This window comes from Vulpes lagopus, chromosome 7, assembly GCF_018345385.1.
Source record: "Vulpes lagopus strain Blue_001 chromosome 7, ASM1834538v1, whole genome shotgun sequence".
Classification (NCBI taxonomy): Eukaryota; Metazoa; Chordata; class Mammalia; order Carnivora; family Canidae; genus Vulpes; species Vulpes lagopus.
The window spans coordinates 13,748,271-13,770,509 of NC_054830.1; the positions used below are offsets into that span (position 1 = coordinate 13,748,271).

The 22,239-nt window shown below is 53.9% G+C and overlaps 1 protein-coding gene across 5 annotated transcripts in view; it reads left to right on the top strand.

Moving 5' to 3' along the window:
* CRTC1 (CREB regulated transcription coactivator 1) overlaps positions 1-22,239 on the top strand; it is a 79,624-nt gene that overhangs the window by 29,104 nt on the left and 28,281 nt on the right. For 3 of the 5 annotated variants that reach the window (XM_041762165.1, XM_041762168.1, XM_041762169.1), the window contains exons 2-6: positions 14,550-14,666; positions 15,876-15,923; positions 17,476-17,613; positions 18,625-18,686; positions 20,426-20,520. In XM_041762165.1, coding sequence (XP_041618099.1) covers positions 14,550-14,666; positions 15,876-15,923; positions 17,476-17,613; positions 18,625-18,686; positions 20,426-20,520 — 460 coding nt within the window. The remainder of the gene's footprint in view (positions 1-14,549; positions 14,667-15,875; positions 15,924-17,475; positions 17,614-18,624; positions 18,687-20,425; positions 20,521-22,239) is intronic. The other 2 variants (XM_041762167.1, XM_041762170.1) reach the window with 1 other exon arrangement.

Sequence of the window (22,239 nt, forward strand, 5' to 3'; positions counted from 1 at the left end):
GTGTCTCTCAAAATAGATAAATCTTTAAAAAAAAAAAAAAAAAGAAAGGGAACAGGGCCCTGGCTCAGGGGCGCCATGAGTGTGTGTGTCCTGGGGCTGCTGTAACAGGGACCACACACTGGGGGCCTTACAGCAGCAGGAGTTTAGTATCCTACAGTCTGGAGGCCAGAAATCTGAAAGGAAGGGGTCAGCAGGGCCACTGGAAGAGGATGCTTCCTGGCTGCTCACTGCTTCTGGGGGCTCTGGCATTTGCTGGTTTGAACTGTGTGATGCCAGTCTCTGCCTCCATCTCCACATGGCCTTGTCCCTGTGTGTCTCTTATAAGGACACTTGTCATCAGATTGAGGACCCACCCCTATAAAACAGGAAGATTGCTTCATCTCAAAATACTTACCTTAATTATATATCTGCAAAGACCTTTTTTCTAAATAAGGTCAGTCACAGATTCCAGAAGTGAGGACAGGGAGGTAAGTTTTCAAGGACACAAAGGAAGAACCCACTGCATGTACTTGAGTTACCTGCATTGAGTGCTCAAATGACACCCACGTGAGGCAGGGGGAAGCTCTGGCTGGATTTTGCTGTTACTGTGTTCTTGACTTTGTCAGTTAGGGGCTTCCAACCCTGTTGCCTGCCCATCCCCCACCCATTTCCCTCCCCATGGTTACCTGCTACTCCCATCTTTGTGCCCTTTTTGAGGGGGCCTGCCTGGTGCTGGGGGTGCCCCTCTGTCCTGAGTATACCAGGCTGATGTCTGTGACTCACTGTCCATATGTAGGATCACACTTCTGCCACTCCCCAGGCCCCTCAGCCTGAGTAGGGGAACCTCCTCTCTAAACTTTGTGGGGCCACTGCACCTGGAGCATCCCCCTTCCCCGGCTCCATTCAACTGAGGTTGAAGGATCCCTTTCCATGATCTTCAGAGAGCCTTTCCCATTCTCCAGCACCCCTTACTGTCCAGATCATTGCATTGGCCTGTTTATGGATTTGTTTCAGCCTCTGACCTGGAAGGGATATCGTGGAGTGTTAGCCCCCCTTTGAGCTCAGGTGGCCTTGGTCACCCCAGTTATATGTTTCTCCACAGCCCTTCCTTTGTTCTGGAGAATTTCTTTCCTGTCCCAAGGGGCATTTGTGGGACTGCTGGCCACCCTGCTCCTCTGCCCTATCTCCCTGTGCACTCCAGTGTCCAGCCCCACTTGGGGATGTCCCTGGAAAGGGAATGGCCTGGCTTTATTCCAGGTCTGCCTGTGCCTGCATGAACTGACCTCTGTGTCCCTCCTCTCCACCTCTGGCCTGGGGGCACGTATCCCCTGCTCCTCTCCAGAATTGAAGGCTCCACCCTGGCCTGGCCTAATCTTGCAGCACAGTTTAGCTCCTTGCTCTGACAACAATGATGCAGGAACATTTTTGTGCATAAATCTGAGTTTTGGACGATCTCCCTCAGGAGAGCTTCCCAGAAGTGGGATGAGTGGGTCAGAAGGCAGGAGCGTTGTTCAGGCTCCTTACAGACTGCCAAATGACTCTCCAGACGCTGCCGGCCACCTGCCTGGCAGGGTCCCAGTTGTTTCTGCTGTGGCTGATGTGTACTGGGTGGGTCCGTGTGCTACCCGGCTTTACCCCTTAGCTCTCAGGTGATCAGCAGAAGACATGGAGGCTCAGGAGGGGAGGGGAGGCCCAAGGGCTGGCTACAGGGGAAGGACCAGGGCTTGAGCTTGAGGGTGTTGCCATCATGAGAGGTTCTTAGCACGGACCTGCGGTGACACAGGATGGGGTGACTGTGATGGTTTGAAAAATGTCCCCCACCCTCAAATTTGTGTCCAGTCAGAATCTGTGAACGAGACCTTTTTGGAAATAAGGGCTTTCAGATGTCATCAAGTCAGTGTGAGAAGGGTATCCCGGAGAAGAGCAGTCCCTAAAAGCGACTGGTGTTCTTATAAGAAGACAGCACAGAGACACACAAGCAGGAGGCTGTGTGAAGGTAGAGGTAAGGGTTGGAAGGAGGTATCTACGAGTCCAGGAACATTATGGACCACCAACAGCTACCAGAAGCCAGATCAGAGGCCTGGGACAGATTCTCTGTCAGAGGCTCCAGGAGGATCCAACCCTTCCCACGCCCTGATTTCAGTTGTCCAGCCGCTGGAGTGCTGAGGGAATATATTCCTGTTGTTTCAAGCCCGCTGGTTTGTGGTTGTTTGTTACGGCAGCCCTAGGAAACTTGTACAGTGCCCGAGAGTCGGAGTGGACAGAGAGAGCCTCTGGACTCAGGGTCCCTGCTCTTGGAGAAGCACTCCCTTTCTTGGTGCCCTGCTACCTGCACCATCCTGACTCCCTCCCTCTTTCTGGCTCTCTTTGTTTTTGTTATAAGGGAAGGAACTTTCTTAACCTTGTTCCAAACTTTATTCCCAGGCTTCTTCAGCTTAATTAGCTGTGTAGAATGAATAGTGGCCTAGCAAAACCCGGAAAGAGCTGCAGTGTCCAAGTGGTTTGGACTTAAAAATGTCAGAGATCTAGATCTTATCAGCTCCTGAAAGCAAGTCACATAAGAACGAGGTCATAACCAACAGATCCAAGTGACTTGTTTAAGCCTGATCTTCTTTAGAAGTTGACTTGATTCTGTTTGCCTCAGTCCAACCCTGTGGCCTCCCCAGAGCCTCTTGGCGGGCCAGGACCGGGCAGCCCGTGGAGGCTGGGAGAGATTCCAGAAGTCACAGGTGAGGCCAGCTGCCGCTGGCCTTTTGGACAGAGCGACAGAGCCTTGATGTGTACTGGGGTCAGCCGCTTGTCCCAGGGGATGCTGGCCAGCAGTGAACATGCTCAGCTGTGCTGTGGGAACCTGGCACTCAGACAGGTGGGGTGTGGGGTGGCTCTCGTGTGCTGGTCATCCTCTCCCCTCGGGGGCCAGTCGGCTTCTTCTTCTGTGGCCACTGTGACGTGGAACCAGGGCGAGCAGACATCCTGGAATGTAAAAAGCCGCCTCAGCAGTCCAGGGTCATCCGTGGCCTCCACAGATGACAGCAAGAGGTGGCCTGCGTCTGTAGTTGGCTGTGCTGGTGGCACTGAGCTTTGCTTTTGGGCCGTGTATGGACCTCACAGAGTACTGCCCTGTCTTCTGCTCGGGGCCCTCATGTCTCCCTCTGACCACCAACACTTCCCAGACCTACCTGGGCTTGTATATAAGGCAGAGGTGGGTGAGTGAACATTCCACTTTCATGGCCTGCTGTGTGTAGCCTCCTGTGGGTCCGACAGTGACATGCTGCAGCCCTTCAGTCAGTATGTGGGTGTGGGAATGGTTGGCGGAGTCATGCTACCCAGGTCCCTGCTCACTGGATCCCACCCCAGCCCTGCAGGACGTGGTACCCAGGCATAGGCTGGAGGCATGTGTATTCAGGGCTGAGCACTGTGTTTGGTGAGACCCCACCTCCATATTACCCCACTTAGTACAGCCCCCAGGACCTTGGCATGGGGTTGGCATGAGGTTATGGGTGGGAGCCCCCATGACCTAACGGTGGGTGTCTCTTGGCCTAGGCCCCTCCACAGTTGTTAGTGTACAGGGACACTCCTGCTTGGTGAGCCAGCTGTGGTATTAGCAATCGCTGAGTCCCCAGCCAGGAGTTCACCACTCCTTGTGCCACCCTGCTCTGGGCTCCAGTGTCACTCTCCCTACCTCTCTACAGAGCTGGCCTGGCCTTGTCCTTCCTCCTTCTCTCCCTGGGCCTTCACCTCTGCCCCTGCTGTTCGTTCCCTCTGCCTGGACCCTTTCTGGCTTATTCTTTGAGGGGCCCCGTGGTTGGCCCTCCCTGATTGTTTAGTTTTCAGATCTCCTCCTACCCCAAGCTTGGCTGAGTAGCCCTGCTTTCCCCTGGGTCCCCTGTGGACTCTACTCTGTAGCAGTTCGTTTCATGGGGCTGCCATAGCAGAGAACCATAAACCAGGAGGCTTAAAATGACAGGAACTCTCTCACAGTTCCGGAGGCTGGAAGTCAGAGATCACAGTGTGGGCAGGGTTGGCTCCTTCTGGGGATCCTGAAGGGGAACCTGTCCTAGGCCCTCTCTCCCAGTTTCTGATGGCTGCTAGCAGCCCTTGGGGTTTTTTGGCTTATGGCTGCATCACTGATCTTTGCCTCTACCTTCACGTGGCCTTTTTCCTGTATCTGTGTTCTCTTCTTTTTAAAATATATGTATGTATATATGTGTGTGCATATGTATGTGTGTGTGTGTATATATATATATAAAGAATGTAAAAGAATATATATATATATTCTTTTTTAAGTAATCTCCACACCCAGTGTGGGGCTTGAACTCACCACCCTAAGATCAAGAGTCTCAGACCCTGCTGACTGAGCCAGCCAGGCGCCCCCTCTGTGTCCTCTTTTTTTTTTTTTTTTAAGATTTTATTTATTTATTCATGAGAAACAGAGAGAGAGGTAAAGACACAGGCAGAGGGAGAAGCAGGCTCCACTCAGGGAGCCCGATGCGGGACTCGACCCAGGGACTCCAGGATCATGCCCTAGGCCGAAGGCGGCACTAAACCCCTAAGCCACCCAGGCTGCCCTCTGTGTTGTCTTATAAGGATACCAGTAATAGGATTCAGACATCTCCTTAAACCAGGGTGACTTCATATCAAGAGTCTTCTTTTTTTTTTTTAAAGATTTATTTATTTACTCATGAGAGACACAGATAGAGAGAGAGGCAGAGACACAGGGAGAGGGAGAAGCAGGGAGCCAGATGCGGGACCCAGTCCTGGATCCCAGGATCACGCCCTGAGCCGAAGGCAGATGCTCAACTGCTGAGCTACCCAGGTGTCCCAAAACTCTCTATTTCCAAACAAGGTCACATTCTGAGGTTCCAGATGGGTGTAAATTTGGGGGCCAGGGGTTAGCCCAGTGCAGGGGCTGAGCTGATCCACCTCAGGCTGTTCCTGCTTTGTCACACTCCCTTGCCTGAGCTGCTTTCCAGGTATTCTCATCCATCCTCCAGCCCATGACCCCAGTGAATAGGCACATAATTTTATACTTGGACAATTTGCGGTGCCCCTGATTTTCCACACATTATGTCTCGGCAGCTCAGCAGCCCTGGGGGAGCATGCACTCTTTGTCACTCTCACCTCACTGACTCTTGGGCTCTCCAGGGCCAGGCCCCAAGGTCTCTCCTTGAAGGCCACCGCACCCTGCACCCTGGGGGCTCCTGCTGGGACATTCCTGGGGTCCCTGGGCTTTGTCTGGGACTGGCTAGCTGTGGGTGTTCCCAGAGGACTCAGGCTGAAGTTTCCAATTCCAAATACAGCTCTCAGTGGTCACTTCCTGGAGCTAGGCGCTGGTCCCTGAGGTGTCTGTGGAGGCTTGGCAAGCAGGGGTCCAAGCTGTTAGGGCAGACCAGCCTGCCAGACAGACACAGGCAGGCAACATATCCATGAGGGGGTGCTGTGGATTGAATTGTATCCCCCAAGTTCATATGTGGAATTCCTAATCACCAATATGACCGTATGTGGAGATGGGGTCTGTGAGGAGAAAGTGACAAAGTTGAATTGGGGTCATAAGGGTGGGGTCCTGATCTGATAGGACAGGCATCCTTAGGAGGAGAAGAAGAGTGAGGAGAAGAACGAGGACAGTTCTCTCCACCCACACGCACCACCCAGAAAGGCCGCATGAGGACACAGGGAGAAGGTGGCCTTCTCCAAGCCAGCAAGAGGGCTCTTACAGGCACAGCACCCTGATCTCAGACTTCCAGCTTCCAGAACTGGAAGAAATAAGTGTCTGTTGTTCAAGCTGCCCAGTCTGTGGTATTTTATTACGGCAGCCAGAGTTAATACAGAGGGTTATTTTAGAAGTAGGGGGTCAAGAAGAGCTTCTTGAGGAGGTGATATTTGAGCTAAAACCTAAACGATGAGAAGGAGCTCCATGGAAGGTTCCAGAAAAGAATGGATTGGGTGCAAAGGCCCAGAGGCAGAAAGCGGGAGGGCCTTGTGGACCTTGCTGAAGAAAGACCCTGGGTTGTAACCCCCTCCTGTCACCTAGTGACTTGGGGACAAGCCTGTTGTCCCTTAGTGTTTCAGTTTCCCCTCCCCTTGTAAAATGAAGGTGAAGCCATGTCCCCCGTCTCAGAGCTGCTGCAAGTCCCCACCCAGGTTTGGCTCCCAGCCGGCTGGCAGGGCCGGGGTCTTGTTCACAGAGAAAGAGGCCCCTGTGAGCCAGCTGTGCTGCACTCAGACCCCAAGGGACCCTTCACACATCCCAGCCGGAATGTCTGTACTCACCAGCCACCACCAACAAGGGAAACAAAACGTGCTCACAGAGGACCCTGTGATTCAGCCAGGGTTGGGAATTTGGCAGCGGCAGCAGAGCCTGATTAAAGGCATTCCGAGGCGCACTCGGTGTTTGTGTATCTGGTTCTGTATTTACACTTTGGGAACGAGTGAGGAGGCAGCTGGGGAGTGTCTCAGTCGGCCAGGGGGCCGGGGGCAGGGGTGACTCAGCCTGGAATCCACGCTAGGCCACACGCCTGTGACGCTTTCATTCATTCCCTCCTTCATTCAGTATTCCCTCCCGCGCTCAGCAGACTTAGATGAGCCACTCCAGCGTACCAGCACACTTCCTCAGGGTCAGCTGGGTGTTCCTCCGTGCAGAGCCCTCCTGCGGGGGAGGTACCAGTGAGGTGGGACCCGGGCTGCAACAAACTTAAGAATTAACTCACAGTGTACCAGAGACTAACTAAGATCTAAATCTAGAAAACCTGGAAGGAAGCACAGGTGTGAATCATCCTGAGGTGATGGATTTTTAGATATGACAGTAAAACAGTAAGCAGCAGGGACACCTGGGTGACTCAGTTGGCTAAGCATCAGACTTAGTCTCAGCTCCAATATTGATCTCAGGGTTATGAGTTTGAGCCCTGCATTGGGCTCCACACTGGGCATGGAACCTACTTAAATAAACAAACAGGCAACAACAAAAAAATAGAGCATTTGGATTTTATCAACATTAAAAATGTTCATGCATCTGATGGCCAGGAAGAAAGTGAAAAGACAACCTATGGGGCACCTGGGTGGCTCCCTGGTTGAGTGTCTGCATTTGGCTCAGGTGATGATCCCGGGGGTCCTGGGATCGAGTTCTGCATCAGGCTCCTTGCAGGGGAGCCTGCTTCTCCCTCTGCCTATGTCTCTGCCTCTCTTTCTGTGTCTCTCATGAATAAATAAATAAAATCTTTAAAAAATACCTACAATGTGGGAAGTTTTTGCAAACCATGTAGCTGATAAGCAGTTAATATCCAAAATATATATAAAAAAGTTATCCAGAATATATAAAGACCTCTTGGAATGCAACAAGGAAAAGACAGCCCAGTTTAAAAATGAGCAAAAGACTCAAATAGACATTTCTGCAAAGGTGATATACAAATGACCAATAAGCACACGAGCAGTTGTACCCTATCATTAATCATCAGGGAAATGCAAATCAAAACCAGTTAGAGACCACCTCACACCCATCATGTGGCAGAAACTAGAAAGTGTTAGTGAGGATGTGGAGAAATTGCAACTGTTCGGGTGCTGCTGGCAGGAATGTAACATGGTGCAGTGGACAGCAGTCCATCAGTTCCCGAACAAGATAAATACAGAATTACCATGTGACCCAGCCATTCTACTCCTAGCTGTATTCCTAGAGATTTGAACACAGGGACTGAGACAGGTACTGGTACTCACCTGTTCAATTTGCAGCAGTACTAATCAGAATTGCCAAAGGGTAGAAACAACCCAAATGTCCATGAGCAGCTGAATTGGTAAATGTGGTCCATCCCTATAATGGAAATATTACTCAGCCACAGAAAGGAAAGAATCTTGGACATATGCTACTGCACAGATAAACCTTAAAACCATTGTGCTGAATGAGGGACTCCTGGCTGGCTCAGTTGGTGGAGGGTGTGACTCTTGATCTGGGGGTCATGAGTTTGAGCCCCACATTGGGCATGGAGATTACTTTAAAAAAACCAAAAAGTCATTGTGCTGAGTGAAAGAAGCCCATCATAAAAGGCCACATGTTATGTGATTCCATTTATGTGAAATGTCTAGAACAGGCAAATCCATAGACTTAGAAGGCAGGTTGGTGGTTGCCAGAGGCTGGGGAAGAGGGGTGGAGAGTGGCTGATGGGGACGGGGTCTCCTTTTGGGGTGGTAGAAATGTTCTGAACCTAGATGGAGGTGGTAGTTGCATGTAACATTGCGTATGTACTGTATGCCACTGAATTTTACGTGTTAAAGTGGTTCATTTTATGCCTGTGAATCTTACTTCAATAAATAAGTTTAGAAAGAAAAAGCAGTCATGGTCCTTCTTGGTCAGATACTTATGTGTACACAGCTGTCTCTCCCAGAGCCCTAGGTTTCTTCTGATCCATTCCAGAGAGTGTTCACTCTCTACTTCCCTCTCACAGTGGTTCTTTGCCTCTGCACTTGGGCAGCTGGCCGGTCTCCCTTGGGCCTCGATTTACCTGGGGGGACAAGTAGTCCTGTGTGGGTGCAAGAGGAAAAGCATCCCTGTGTGGGACCCTGAGTGCATTCTGCACTCATGTGTTCATCCAGACAAGTTTCTTCACGTGGATGCCAAGCTACTCCATTGTGCCAGGGTCCTTGTGGGGCTGACAGTCTGATAAGAGGAGATAGACCTCAGTCAGGTGGGTTTGGACAGTGAGCTGTGGGAAAAAGTGATCCTTTGGAAAAGAGATGCACAGTGTTGGGCTGACCCAGTGGAGGAGTGAGTGCCAGTGTGAACACTGAGGCAGCAACCAGCTCTGGTGGTGGAGAACAGAGGGCCAGACCATGCAGGCCCTTTTTGGTGGTAATGGGGAACTAACATCAGGTTGGAGCACACAACTCCTCCCTGGCCCTCTGCAGCATAGCCCCCATGCCTGTCTTGGCTTTGCAGAGGACAGAGCTCAGCCTTCAGCAGGTCTGCTCCCCTTAATCTCATTAGAAGGCCAGCCAGTTGCCATGGTGATTGCTGGTAGGGGTTGGGGGTGGGGGGAAGCCAAGGCCAGCTTCATCTAGAGAGTGAGGACTTGGGAGGGGCTGGCAGGTAGGTGTATCTCATTGCATCCTGTGCAGGGTCCTGGAGAACTGGGGGCTGTGCTGGGGAAGCATGTGTGTGCGTGTGCGTGTGCGTGTGTGTGTGTGTGTGTATCATACCATGCCTTCCCAGGGCCACTGGCCCCCATTCCCCAATCTTGTGGCTTCCCCTCTGCCAGGCTAGTAGGTACCAACGGGGTTGGGGGATGTGCCCAGCAGGGGTTGTGGGCATGGATGGAGGTGGGGGATATGCACTGTGCTGACATGGGAAAGTGCGCTGGCTGGGAGAGGCTGGAGAAGCCACCATTTACATAGGGCTCTGCAGAGGGAGTGGGGGTCAGGTTGGGACAAGGGAGAGGACTTTGTGTGGGGTAGTGGAGGGAGGTGGTCCAGGCATGGGGTGTTGTATCAGGAAGTGGGAGTACCCTGCCTGGAAACAAGGGTCCTCGGGCTGAGACAGGATCCGAAATGGCTTTTTACAGAGACATATGTTGGGTCTCACCTTGATGGAGTCAGGGTGGTAGACTTGTCATTGGATTGACGTTCTGACTGGAAGCTCCCAGAGGAGCTAATGTGCTCTTATCCATGATGCTACATGGCCCATGACACTATGTGGTGCCAGCTGCCTACCTGTCTGCAGGCCACACAGGGATCAAGTTCCAGAAGTAGAGTCTGTGTCTTGCTCAGCCATTTCCAAGCTGGGTGACCTTGGGCAGTTCCTTTGCCTAGCAAGTCTTGCCTTTCCCATCTGGAAAATGGTATGTGCTGCTGCTCCCCTCAAAATGCCTGTCTTGGGTTGAATTGTATCCCCCCAAAAAGCACAGTCCAGAACCTGAGATCGTGACCTTATTGACAGAAGGGTCTTTGCAGATATAATTAAGGGGGCTTAAGATGAGATCATTCTTTTTTTTTTTTTTGAGATCATTCTTGATTAGGGTGGGCACTGAGTCCAGTGACAGGTGTTATAAGAGAAAGGAGAGGGAGATGTGAGACACACATAGGGGAAGGCCATGTGGGGGTGGAGGCGGAGACTGAAGGGATGTGGCCACAAGCCCAGGAGTACTGGAGCTACCAGAAGCTGGGACAGGCCTGGGACAGACTCTGCCTTAGAGCCTCAAGAAGGAACCAGAGCAGCCCCGGTGGCGCAGCGGTTTAGTGCCGCCTGCAGCCCAGGGCATGATCCTGGAGGTCCTAGATCGAGTCCCACGTCAGGCTCCCTGCATGGAGCCTGCTTCTCGCTCTGCCTGTGTCTCCGCCTCTGTCTCTCTCTCTTTTTCTCTGTCTCTATGAATAAATAAATAAAATCTTGAAAAAAAAAAAAAAAGAAGGAACCAACTCTGCCCACATCTTGATGTTGAACTTCTGTTTCCTGAACTGTGAGAGTAAATTCTTGTTTTAAGCCACCCTGTTTGTGGTCTTTTGTTACGGTAGCCTTGGGACACTGAAGGTAGGACTATTGTGGTAGCTTAAATGTACTGGGAAAGGCTCTGTGCCCATAGTGGGGGCTCAGGGACACCAGGGGTGCCATCTGTAATGCTTGGGGTGGGGAGACATTGAGCACAGGGTGGCCAGGGTCTGTGCTACATTTCTTGGCCATCTATCTTGGGTGGCCTCCGCCTTGAGGTATCTCTGACCCCTCAGGCCTCCTGCTGCTTGTTCAGTCAGTTTAAACCTGAGAGAAAGAGGATTTGAGAGGCATGGAAGGGAATATTGTTCTGGAAAGATCTGAGGCCACAGCCGGCTGGTAGGAGGTAAGGCAGACACATGATAGTACTTACTGGGGGTCCAACGTGACCACACATAGTCCTGGCAGTGGACACAGCGTGACCAGCAGGCCTTGAGTCTTGGGTCCCCACCATCTGGTGGGGACTGGATGTGAATGGTGGGCAGGGTCATGGAACAAAGGTGTTTCCAGTACAGCAAACCTGATGGGACACACTTAAGGCTTCACACAAGTAGGTCTGGGTTAGCCAGGCGTGCTGCACCAACTGCCACTTTCCTAATTTTGCCCCTGGCTTTAGGGGAAGCTGGGTAAGGGCTGTAAGGGAACAGTGTATCATCTGCAGTTTTTCTGTAAATCTACAGCTTCTGCATTGAAAATTTTATTTAAAGCAACATAAACCAAGCTAGAGACTGATGTGATAGTGATTTGAAGGTGCTGCTTCTTGGGTAGAGTGTTAGGGAGGCCTGTGGGATGGGCATGGGGCTGTTAGAGGCCCAGGACCTGGGGGCACACAGACTCAGGGTGCTTTGAGGCAAAGGAGTGGGGAGAGCAGAAGGCAAGGAAATAATGGCAAAAGCATGGGTAATGGGGGTGCTCACCCACCCTCACCCCAGGCTATTTAACCACAGGCCAAGGGGAACAAGGGGGAGCCCTGGGAGATGTGGGTCTCCTATTCTAGCACATGTCCTCCAGTACATGATGGCCTTGTTTGGGTCTCACTGCCCTTTCCAACAGCCATGAGGATGGGGTGGGGGGAGGCAGAGGCATCCAAACCCTACTTTGACCTTGAGCCTCTAAGTGTTGGGGGCTGTGTTGGTCTCTAAATGGGCCTGTCACCTGGTTTGGGAAAGTCAGCCCTTGAGAACAGGAACAGTGGCATTCACTCACTCACTCACTACTCACTCACTCACATGTTCGGACATGTATTCTGTGAGCAGGTGCTGCTAAGCCACAGGCTCTGGCTTGGATGCTGGGTTTACAGAGCCCTTTGGCAAAATTAGGGCAGGTGCCATTGGGGGGGCTGCACAGTGAGGACTCCTGGGTGGAAGGATGCAGGTGGGGCTGTGGCTTGGCAATAGGAAGAGGCTCACACTTCAGCATTCAGCAGCTTATCAGGTCTTGCCTGGTGGTGTCACTCTGCTGTCCTTCCTTCCCGTGGGGCCTCTGAAGCGACAGGTCCTTGGGCAGGGGGCCCCAGGCTGGTATCTTCTTACCTCAGTACCCTGGGGGTTCCTGGCCAGGCCTGGGGGCAGTTAGCTCCTGCAAAGTTAGGGGGACCCCAAGACCATGCTCAGATCAGCAGTTCACTTGAGGCACACAGGACTCCCTGGAAGCCATTACACTTCCAGTTACTGTTTACTACAAGCAAAAGGACACAGATGATAATCGGCAAAGAGAAGAGGTGTCTGGGGTGGCACCCAGCAGAGTTCCAGGCATGGAACTTCCGGTTGTCCCCTCTCTGTGGAGTCGTGTGGACAGCTTTCACTTGTAGCACCGCTGTGTGACAATATGCAGGAGATGCATCCGGAGATGCTCCCTGAACCTTGGTGTCCATGGTTTTTACTGGGGCTCACCCACATGGAGCTGGCTGATTACCACATGGGTGACCTCCGTCTCTAGCCCCAGTAGAGGGCGAGCTGATTCCACATGACCCAAGCCTCCTGCCCTAAATCACAGTGTTGGCATAGACCACCCCAGGCCCCAGGCAAACAAAGATCATCTTGTTAGGCAGGATGTTCAGAGGGCTTCCACCTCTCAGGAGCTGGGGGACAAAGGCCAGACTTCTCTAGGTCAGGTGGACACTTTCCTGTGCAGCTAATATGTAACCAGGGACAGGCACAGGGTCCCCCAGAAGTAGTACAGGGCCCCGCACACCTTCCACTCCAAATCCAGAAGCTGTACTCTAAAACCTGACAGTCCTGTGGTAAAGTGCGGAGGTGGGTAGGAGGCCATTGCTAGAGAGAAGGGTGCATACAGAGGCAGGGCCTGGGAGGACTGGTGTCGCAATAGCACGTGAGCATGAGCATCGTGTCACTTCCCAGTCCTGTAGATTGTCCCCAACACCAGGCTCTTTCTGTACTGGAACATGGTGGTTTTGTGGGGTGCTTGGATGGGATGCTGGGGCTCCCTGAGCTGGCAGTTCAGCCTGTGACAAAAATGCATGTGGTGTAAGTACTTCCTATTTCACATGCCAGGCATTCCCATACACTCCTGGACAAATGGGAAGGGGAAACCGAGGCCAAAAACGGGGCCACGTGGTCCTTGAGAGTTGGATGCAATGCTGGCTTCTGCCACAAGGCTCAAACACAAGGAAGCACTTGGATGTCTTGGGTCTAAGGTGACTTGTGCTCAGGCAGTGGTGGGGGCCCCAAGCTGCTTGGTCTCCCCCTTCCCCTGGCCGGGGGCTGGCCTATTCCATCTTGAATGACTGTGGGGTGGAAGGAACACAGTGGGATGTTCACAGTGAGCATCTCCAGCCATCGGAGACAGACCTTGGGCCAGGCCCTGCAGACCCCAGGAACCACTTGTGAAGGATGAAACAAGGAAGGCAGTCTCCCTCCTGACACCACTATAGCTTACAGGAAACAGCTGTGTACCTGGGTGAGGTGCTCTGCTGGGCGGGTGGCCAGTTCCCGGGCCTCACCTCCCTGTCCAGTATCCAAGGCCCCTGAGGAAGCAGGGGATGGCGTGGGAGAGCGGGGCGGTGCGGGCAGCCAGCTCACAGAGTGCTGCCAGGAGCTGTTTGTGAGGGAACGTGAGCCGGCCTTGTTGTGTACACAGTGTGGACCCTAGCAACCGCCCCAGCCAGAGCCAGAACAGACGCCCACCCTCCCGACTGCCCAGCCACCACCCCCCAGACATGACGCCTGCCTCCCCGGGTGTGTGTGTGGCAGGTGTTGTGGACCTTCAGCTGTGAGGGCCACGAGTGGCGCTGACCACGCCAGGGACATCTGCTGTTGTTCCCAGGAAAGTGGAATCAGCTATTCAAGGGGGAGGAGGCCAGGTCCCAGCCTCACCCCAAGGCAGCCGTGGCTGGTCAGGGAGCTGGGCTCCTGGTTCAGAGGTGTGGCCCCATGGGACAGATCCCCATGTGAGTGACGGGTGGAGGGCTCCGCAGGCATGAGGCCATCCCAGATGAAGGTTCTCCACTGGGCCCAGCTCCAGTGGGCCAGCAAGCCAGGCAGAAGGAGCCTGGGGGCTTGGGCAGGACCCCTTACAACTCGGGTGGGGTCTGGCAGGTCCGTTTGCCCCATGTATGGTGCCGGAGGGATCACACATCCTGCACTTTGAAAACCAGCGCTGTGCTTCTGAAATGGCCCTTCGGATTCAGGCCATTGGAAAGACGATTTCTCCTCTGTCCAGGCGTCAGTTTGCAGCCTCTGGCCCGTGCCCCAGGAACGCAGTCTTTGGCTGATAAGAAATGGTTCCCCAGGGTGGGTGAGGGGCCTCCCCCACAGGCTCTGGGCTCCAGGTCTGCCCCATACTCTCTTGCTCATTCACAAACAGTGCAAGTAAACCAGCAGCGCCCCCCCCGCCGCCCCCACCGAGTTCAAGGGGGCAGCTCCCCACAGGGCACACACTATTGGGCTTCTGATTCTGCTGTTTTGGGTGGAGAGACACCTGGCTCCTTTGAGTATCTCTGAGTCACAGGGTCCCACACCCTCTGGATTGGTGCCATTGACCCCATCACTTGGTTCCTTTCTGGTCCCCCTGAGGTGGCGTTCTTCATGATGTACTCTGGAGGGCTTCAGGCCCACATTGTAGCTGCTGGCTTCTCTTTCAGCTCCAGCTCCAGAAGTCTCAGTACCTGCAGCTGGGCCCAAGCCGTGGCCAGTACTATGGCGGGTCCCTGCCCAACGTGAACCAGATTGGGAGTGGCACCGTGGATCTGCCCTTCCAGGTGAGCCCCCATCCCCCCTCTCCTGCACAGCCTCCCACCTGGTGTACATCATATCTGGGCCCCACTCTGGACACAGAGCGAGCAAGCGTGTGTGTCAGCCGCTGCGGATAGCTGGAGTCACCAAATAATTGTCGCAGCCTGTCTCGCCCTGCCCCCACCTACTCTTTTCCTGTCCCTGGGATGGCTTGGTCAGGCCTTGCCTGGACCCCCCCTGCCTCTCCCCTGTCAGCAGAGCCCGCAGCGAGGCTGTGGTCTGGCCAAGAGCGTTTCGGCAGCCGCTACACCTGTTGGCCGGCTGTGCGGCATCGGGAACCGCTCGGGGCCTTTGGGGCTTGGCTCCATCCTGCCTCACTAATCCGCAAGCCCAGCAATTCTCAGAAGGAGGCCCTGTGGCCTGACCCCACTTGTCTGCAAACGTTTCTTGGCAGAGACGCACACAACACGGCTCCCGCAGGCCACACAGCCGCCGTGTACGTCCTTATCATAAATAGAGATAAGGCCCACCGCGTGGGTGCAGGGCTGGCCTCTTACCCCAGGCTGTGCCCTGACCCTGGTCTGCAAGTGGAAGCAGGGGTGAGATGAGCCTGGAAGTGGAGCTGAGAGCCGGGGCCACCCCCAGCTTATGTGGGCTCTGTAGGGACAGGTCCACCAGACGGCCACACACCCACCCCTTTGCTGGGACAGGGCCTCAGAAACAGCCACGTCTGTCCATGTGTTGACAGGCCAGGTGGAGCGAGGCCTGTCCCTCATGGAGCTCAGTCCCCCCACCCTCTCAAGTCACTCCCCAGCTCCTACTCCTCCCATATCATTGCTGGGGTGCAGCAGGGCACTGGCCTGGGGTTCCCTAGACTGGCTCAGGTCCACATCCCTTGGGCTCTTCAGAGCATAGCCCTTCCCAGATGGCCTCCTTGCCGGAGCAGACGTGTGGGGCTGTTGTGCTGATTCTGAATATGCTCCAAGAGCCTGACCTCTTTGTCAAGGCCCTAGTTTGAGTTTTCTCCCCTTCTCCTGCCTCTCCCCTTCTGTTTCCCCCATCCCCTTCTCCATCAAGGAGGGCATCTCTCTGGGTACCCCTCCCCCAGCACGGCCCTGGCTAGGGCTGGCGTAAAGCCCCCTTGGGCCAAGGGTATACTGGGGCCTGTTGGGCATCCTGCTGGGGGGCCGGACGAGGCAGGAGTGTCTCAAAGTCTCGGTTCTTTGCATTTTCAGCCCAGCGGATATCTGGGGGAGGCCCTGGCAGCGGCTCCTGTCTCTCTGGTAAATGAGCCCCTGGGCTGAGGCCTCGGCGTCCCTGGCACGTGCGTGGGTGCTGGGTATCCTTGCGTGGTTGCCCCAGTGGCCTGGCGGGAAGTGTCCTGTCTGCCAAACGGAAGTGAATCTGCTCCGCACCTCCCCCTGCCCTGTACGGGGGTGGGGGGAAATGTGTGTGGTTGCGCCGAGAGCTCCCCCACCTCCCCCACCCCACCCCTGCCTAGGGGATCCGAGCATGGGCATCAATGCTGCATGGTTCGTTCTCGTGACACATGCACATACAAGTGTGTGTGTGGATCCTAGGTGCAGCCTGGTAAGCTGGGCTGTGGCTGGGCCCGAGCTTCTCTCTGCCTCTGGCTCTGCTTCAGCTGCCTTGGTTTCCCCTCCGGCCTTCTAGGCATCTCTGGGAGGAGATGGACAGCCCCTGCCCTCCGGTGTTTGTGCCTGGATGGCAGGGTTCCCACCTTCCCTCAGTCCCTGAAGTCTCCAGGCCCAAGGCCTTTTTGGAGGCAAAAGTGCAGAAAGACCCAAGCCATCAGGGCCCTTTCTGTGTCAGAGAGGGACAGGGGGCCCCAGACTCCAGGGAGAACAGTCAGCCCTGAACACTGGGCCAGGCGTTTGGATGGGTAGGGAAGAGCAGTGATTCCAGCCAGTGGCAGTCTTCCGGAAGGAAATTGCTTTTGCCTGGCTGCCCAAAGAAGACAGAAGGGCCCAAGGGCCAGATGGTGGGGGTTGGAGGGGACCGGCTGCCTCCAGAGCTGGCTAAGGTTGCCAGTCTTGCCCTAGTCAGATGGCAAGCAGCCCCATGGCACCAGGATAGGCAGGGAGCAGGCTCCCAGGAGCCCCAGGGGCATGGAGCAGAGGGAGCAAGGGCTGGACGGAGGCCTCGTGCCAGCCCCAGGTGCTGGAAGGAAGCCCCTTCCGGCCAAGCTGTGGGCCAGGGCTCTGGAAAGTGCTTATGCTTGGCTCCAGTGGTGAAGGGATGAGATGGTGGGGGAGAGCGTGGGGGGCTCATCTCAAATCAAGACCAGCCAGGGCTCAATAAGGAGCCTCCGGGGAGCCAGCACTTGGCCAGGTGGGCCCCTTGACGTCCTCGGCTGGAAGCCCTGGGGGCTGTCTTTTGGCAGGCCCCTCCAGGGATGACGTAGGTGGGAAGAGGAGGCCAGCCAGGCCCAGAGAGAGAAGGCGGAGGCCTGTCTGCATCTGGCAAGGCTGGGGGGCGCTTGGGCCGTCTGCACCCCTGGCACCCCAGCCGGCACCGGGCTCCGAGCTTGTGCTGCTCTGCCTGGCCCGTGCATGCCAGCTGCACTGCACGCCTGCCGCCCGGCACCTAGGATTCCCAGCTCTCCCCTACCCCGGCAGTGCTCAAAGGCTGGGGGCCCTGGCTGCAGGAGGAAGCCTGTCCAGGCTGCAGAGTGGTGACAAAGGGTGTTTCAAGAGTGGGGGGCCCTGAGGTCAGATCCTGGGGGCAGACCTGGGTTGGATCTCAGATCACAGCTGATAACTGTTTGGGTTTCTCTCTCTTTTCTGGTCTCCTCCCCTCCCCCTCCTCACCCAGACACCCTTCCAGTCCTCAGGCCTGGACACCAGCCGAACCACCCGGCACCACGGGCTGGTGGACAGAGTATACCGAGAGCGTGGCCGGCTTGGCTCCCCACATCGCCGGCCCTTGTCAGTGGACAAACATGGACGGCAGATATCTTTTACCCAGAGGACGGGGGTGGGACTGTTGGTGACTGCAGGACCTGGAGTCTCACTGACTGAGCCTCCAGCCCTGGAGCTGGAATAAGGGCTGCTCCAGCCCCCCAGGATTCCCAGGCAGCACCAGGAGAGGGCGCAGTTGAGGGCCACTCTGGAGGAGGCAGGGTGGCTAGCTGGAGGCCTTTGACTAGGACAGGGGCACACAGGAAGCAAGGTTGTTGGAGCGTGCAGCATGCCGTGAGGGTTGGGGAGGGTCAGGTCAGACCACACTGTGTCCGCAGCCTGGCTGGGCAGTGGAACCCAGAAAGGCTGTGAGCAGCGTGTTCACATGTCGGGGCCATGTGGAGGGTAGCCGAGCCCAGGCAGCAGGGCTGGGGTGGGGGTCTGAGCCAGACCCAGACAGATCCAAGGGAGGCTCCATCTGAAGACGAAGAACTCTCCTCTGCACCTTGGCCAAGAAGAGATTGTCGGGACTTTCTCCCCCACCCCCAAGTCCCAAGACTTGGCTGCCCCTTGGTACTTGGCCAGCCAGGCTCCTCCATCAAGAAGAGTCTAAGTGGCTGCTCTCTGGACCCCCCTGCCACTCTCAGCATTCTAGAACAGAGAATGCCTGTTACTTCCCAGTTCTCATTTACGTGGCTGGGGCAGCCCAACCAGCTGGGCCCCAGACAGAGCCCTCGGGCCTGGGGAGCTGCCCTGTCAGCCTAGAATTAAAAGTCAAGACCCAGGTCAGCTGAACTAGACTCCCCACTGCCCCCCATGGGCCTCAATTTCACAGGCGAGGCCCCTCTTGGAAGGGGTGCAGCCCGCACGTGTGCTTGCAGGGGGTGAGTGCTGAGTGCTAGGTGGACAGGGCCGAACCCCGGGGGCTGCTTGCAGCCAGGCAGGAAAGGCCCCCGCCCTGCGGCCCCAGCTGTTTGCAGGCTCCCAGCAGCCTGGCCACGAGGTTCCTGGGGCTCGAGGTGGGGCCTGAGCCAACAGTGCTGTCCCCTTAACTCACACTCAAGCGGACAGCTGCCCATACGGCACCGTGTACCTCTCGCCGCCCGCGGACACCAGCTGGAGAAGGTCAGTGACCCAGAACCGGCCCTCAGCCCTCTTGGAAAGAAAAACAAACTTACATCATGCTTGTGCTTGGAAAACCAATATACAGTCACTTTAAAATGACAAAACTAAGAAGTATCCGGAAGTTTCTAGAAATCAACTCTATCCCTCTAACACCAAGGTCATAGCTTTGGAGTCTTCCAGGGATTTTTATTTTTTTTCTTCCATGACTTTTTTTTCTTTTATAGACAGAGTTGGGATTAGGTTGGATATTCAGTATTGTAACTTGTCTTTTTTCATGTATTATTATGAGTAGTTTCCCACATTGCTGAACAGTCATTGAAAATGTGATTATAAAAGTATTATACATTTATTACCAGAAGATTAGGAATACATATAAGTTTACCTCGAAGGGGGGGAAAAATTGATAATACCATTTTCTACAAAGATCTAGAAAAGCAACATAGTTAATACTTATAGTAAATAGCAGGATGGTTGCACACCATCCTGCTATTTACTTACACCAGAAGTGTATACTTAAAAATGGTTAAAATGATAATTTTTATGTTGCATATATTTTACCACACGTGAAAAAAATATAGGTGATTTCACCAAAGATCAAAAGTAAGTTGTTTAAAAAATGCATATATGTATATATATACATATATATATGAACTATCATATGTAATGTATAATTTAATAATTAAATTCCTACCATACATGTATTATATATCAGGCCCTATTTCAGCCATCATATTCATTAACTGATATAAAATGCACAGAGCTTTGTGGAGTAGGTACTTTTATTCTCCACATTTTAGATAGAAGGAAAGTGAACACAGACGGGTCAGAATACTTGTTCCGGGACACACAGCTGGTGGGGGTCTAGGATCTGGATCAGCTTCTCACTGCTTGTCTGGCCCCAGGGTCAGAGAGTCAGCTGGCCCAACCCTTTGTAACTTGCTCTTCTTGAACTTTCTTCCATGTCACTTTCAGTGGCTGGGATGTCCCTTTTGGATTCCTACTGCTCTTATTTCATGCCCAAATTGCCAGTCACGTGCTGGACTTGCCCTTTGTTCATCTGCCCAGCTCCCCTCGGGTGCCCACAGTTCCCTGGGAACCTGAGGAGCTCTTCTAGGGATCTTCTCTCCAGGCACCTGCAGCTGGGAGTACATTGAATTACTCTATTCCTGATGCAGAAGGCAGAGCTCTTGGCAGCCCTCCTGCCACACCCCTTCCCAGGGACTGCATTCTTTCTGGGTAGTACTCTGAGCCTCATATCACTGCCTCCCCTTCTCATTACACCTGGTTTGCAACTGAGCATCCTGGGGCAGGGGGCAGGGTTGCCCACTGGTGTTTGTCACCAAAAGGGGACCCAGTGTGGGCTGGGACTTGTACTCCCAAGGCTGGGCCACTGTGGGACCATGGGGTCCCCTCTCCAGAGAGTTTCAGCAAGAAGGCACCATCCTTTCTCCCAAAGCAGAGAAGCCCACAGACCGTATGGGAGTGGGGAAGGTCTGGTTAGTAATGGAGAGACATCTCTTCTGCAGTTTTTTGTCTTCACCTGGCTTTTTAGATGAAAATCATGGTCACTCCTGTGGTCCTTTTGAGAACACTGTCCTTAGCGTTTTATGCAAAACAGCTCACACTATAACCCACTATTCCCACCCTGTCCTGTTCAGCATGTCATGGATAGAGTGGGGCCAGGACAATTCCATTGTCCCCTTTGGAGCCAAGGCTCACTGTCTCTCTTCTCTCCTCAGGACCAATTCTGACTCTGCCCTGCACCAGAGCACAATGACACCCACCCAGCCAGAGCCCTTTACAGGCGGGTCCCAGGACGCACACCAGAAAAGAGGTATTGGCAGGGCACATGGGCATGTTTCCTCGGTTCAAGCGAGTCCAATGGGTGGTCCCTGTGCTCCCAGAGGTCACAACCTCATAAGTGGACAGATCTGCAAAGGCAGGGTCAGTGGGTGCTACTGTGGGACAAGGGGAGTGGCTTGAAAATTTTCAGAGATGATGCTGCCTGAGTTGGGTTTTGAAGAGCGCATAGGAGTTTTCTAGGCAGAGAAAACAGCTCCTGCAAACACATGTTGGCTTCCATTCATGAATTCAGGGCATGGCCACATAGTATGTGGGCCTTCCTGGTCCTTTCATTGTAGAGGGCAGCAAGCCCAAGCAAAAAGGAGGCATTTATCAACTCATGACCAAGCAGTCCAGAGCCAGATGTTCAGCTTTAGGTGCAGCTCAATCTAGGACTTCCCACTGGACCATTTTCTGGCTCTGCAGCTCAGAACCCTCCTTGTTCACAGACCCTGGGCCCCTTCTGCCTACTGTGGGGGGAAATGGGGCTGGTTCTTTCCCACCTCTTGCTTAGTCTCCTCTCTAAGTGAGCTCTGCACATGCAGAGTGGTAGGGCTGTCCACATGCTACCTTCCAGGGATCACTGCTCATCGGACGGGAAGGTGAGATTATAGAAGGAACTGTCTCTATAATAAAAGTGCTGATTCCAAATGCCCCAGGAGTGAAGAGGACAGGGCACCTGGTGCTTTCCTCTTCCCTCCTCTTCCAAAACTGGGAGCAGATCTGAGGATACTGTCTCCTTGGTGGGTTCCCCAAGAAAATGAGACTTTCAAGATAGGCTTTCCAGGGCAAGTGTCATTATTCCTTGGGACTCTGTGACCATGGAGGGGAGCTGCAACCCAGGGGCCCTTGGCCGCTCAGAGTCCAGTTGTCCTTGAGGGGAGAGGGGAGACATGTCACTGCCCTTGTTTCTTTAGGAGGGACCCAAGCAGTGACAGGGTAGGGAGTTAGCCTGGCTTCCCTCCCACCTGCTACAGTTGGTCTCTCTAGGTTTTAAGAAGAAGGAGTTGAGCAGCCCCAGTGGCTCAGCGGTTTAGCACCGCCTACGGCCCTGGGCGTGATCCTGGAGACCTGGGATCGAGTTCCATGTCAGGCTCCCTGCATGGAGCCCGCTTCTCCCTCTGCCTGTGTCTCTGCCTCTCTCTGTGTGTGTGTCTCTATGAGTAAATTAAAAAAAAAAAAAAAAAGAGTTGACCCATCTGCCTGTGGTTCAGTATGGCTCTATTGCAAGTAAAAGACTAAACCTCCAAGAGGCAGAAAGAAACTGGGCCTCATAAAGAAAATGTTTAATCCCACCTTAACCAAAAGGTCCAAAGAAAGGGGCCTTCAGGCATAGCTGGTTCCAGGGCCTTAAAGGATGCCTGTCTAGTTCCTCAGACCTTCCCTCCCCTCCTCTCCTCCTGTAGGGCTGGCTGGCATTGCAACTAATTTGCTACAATGAATAGATCAACCAGCCCCACACTGACATTGAACATCATGGGCTAGGAGGCAGGTGACTCCAAGGTGGTGGGTGGGGCAAGGAGGGAAGGAGGATTTCTCTGCTGTTCTCTGCAACCTGAAGGCCTCCAAGGCCTGGGTTGGTCCCATGGGCGGCAGAATTGATACATGTCCTCAGCTCCAGGGCTCCTATTTTCATTTTTTTTTAAAGATTTTATTTATTTATTCATGATAGACACAGAGAAAGACTGAGACACAGGCAGAGGGAGAAACA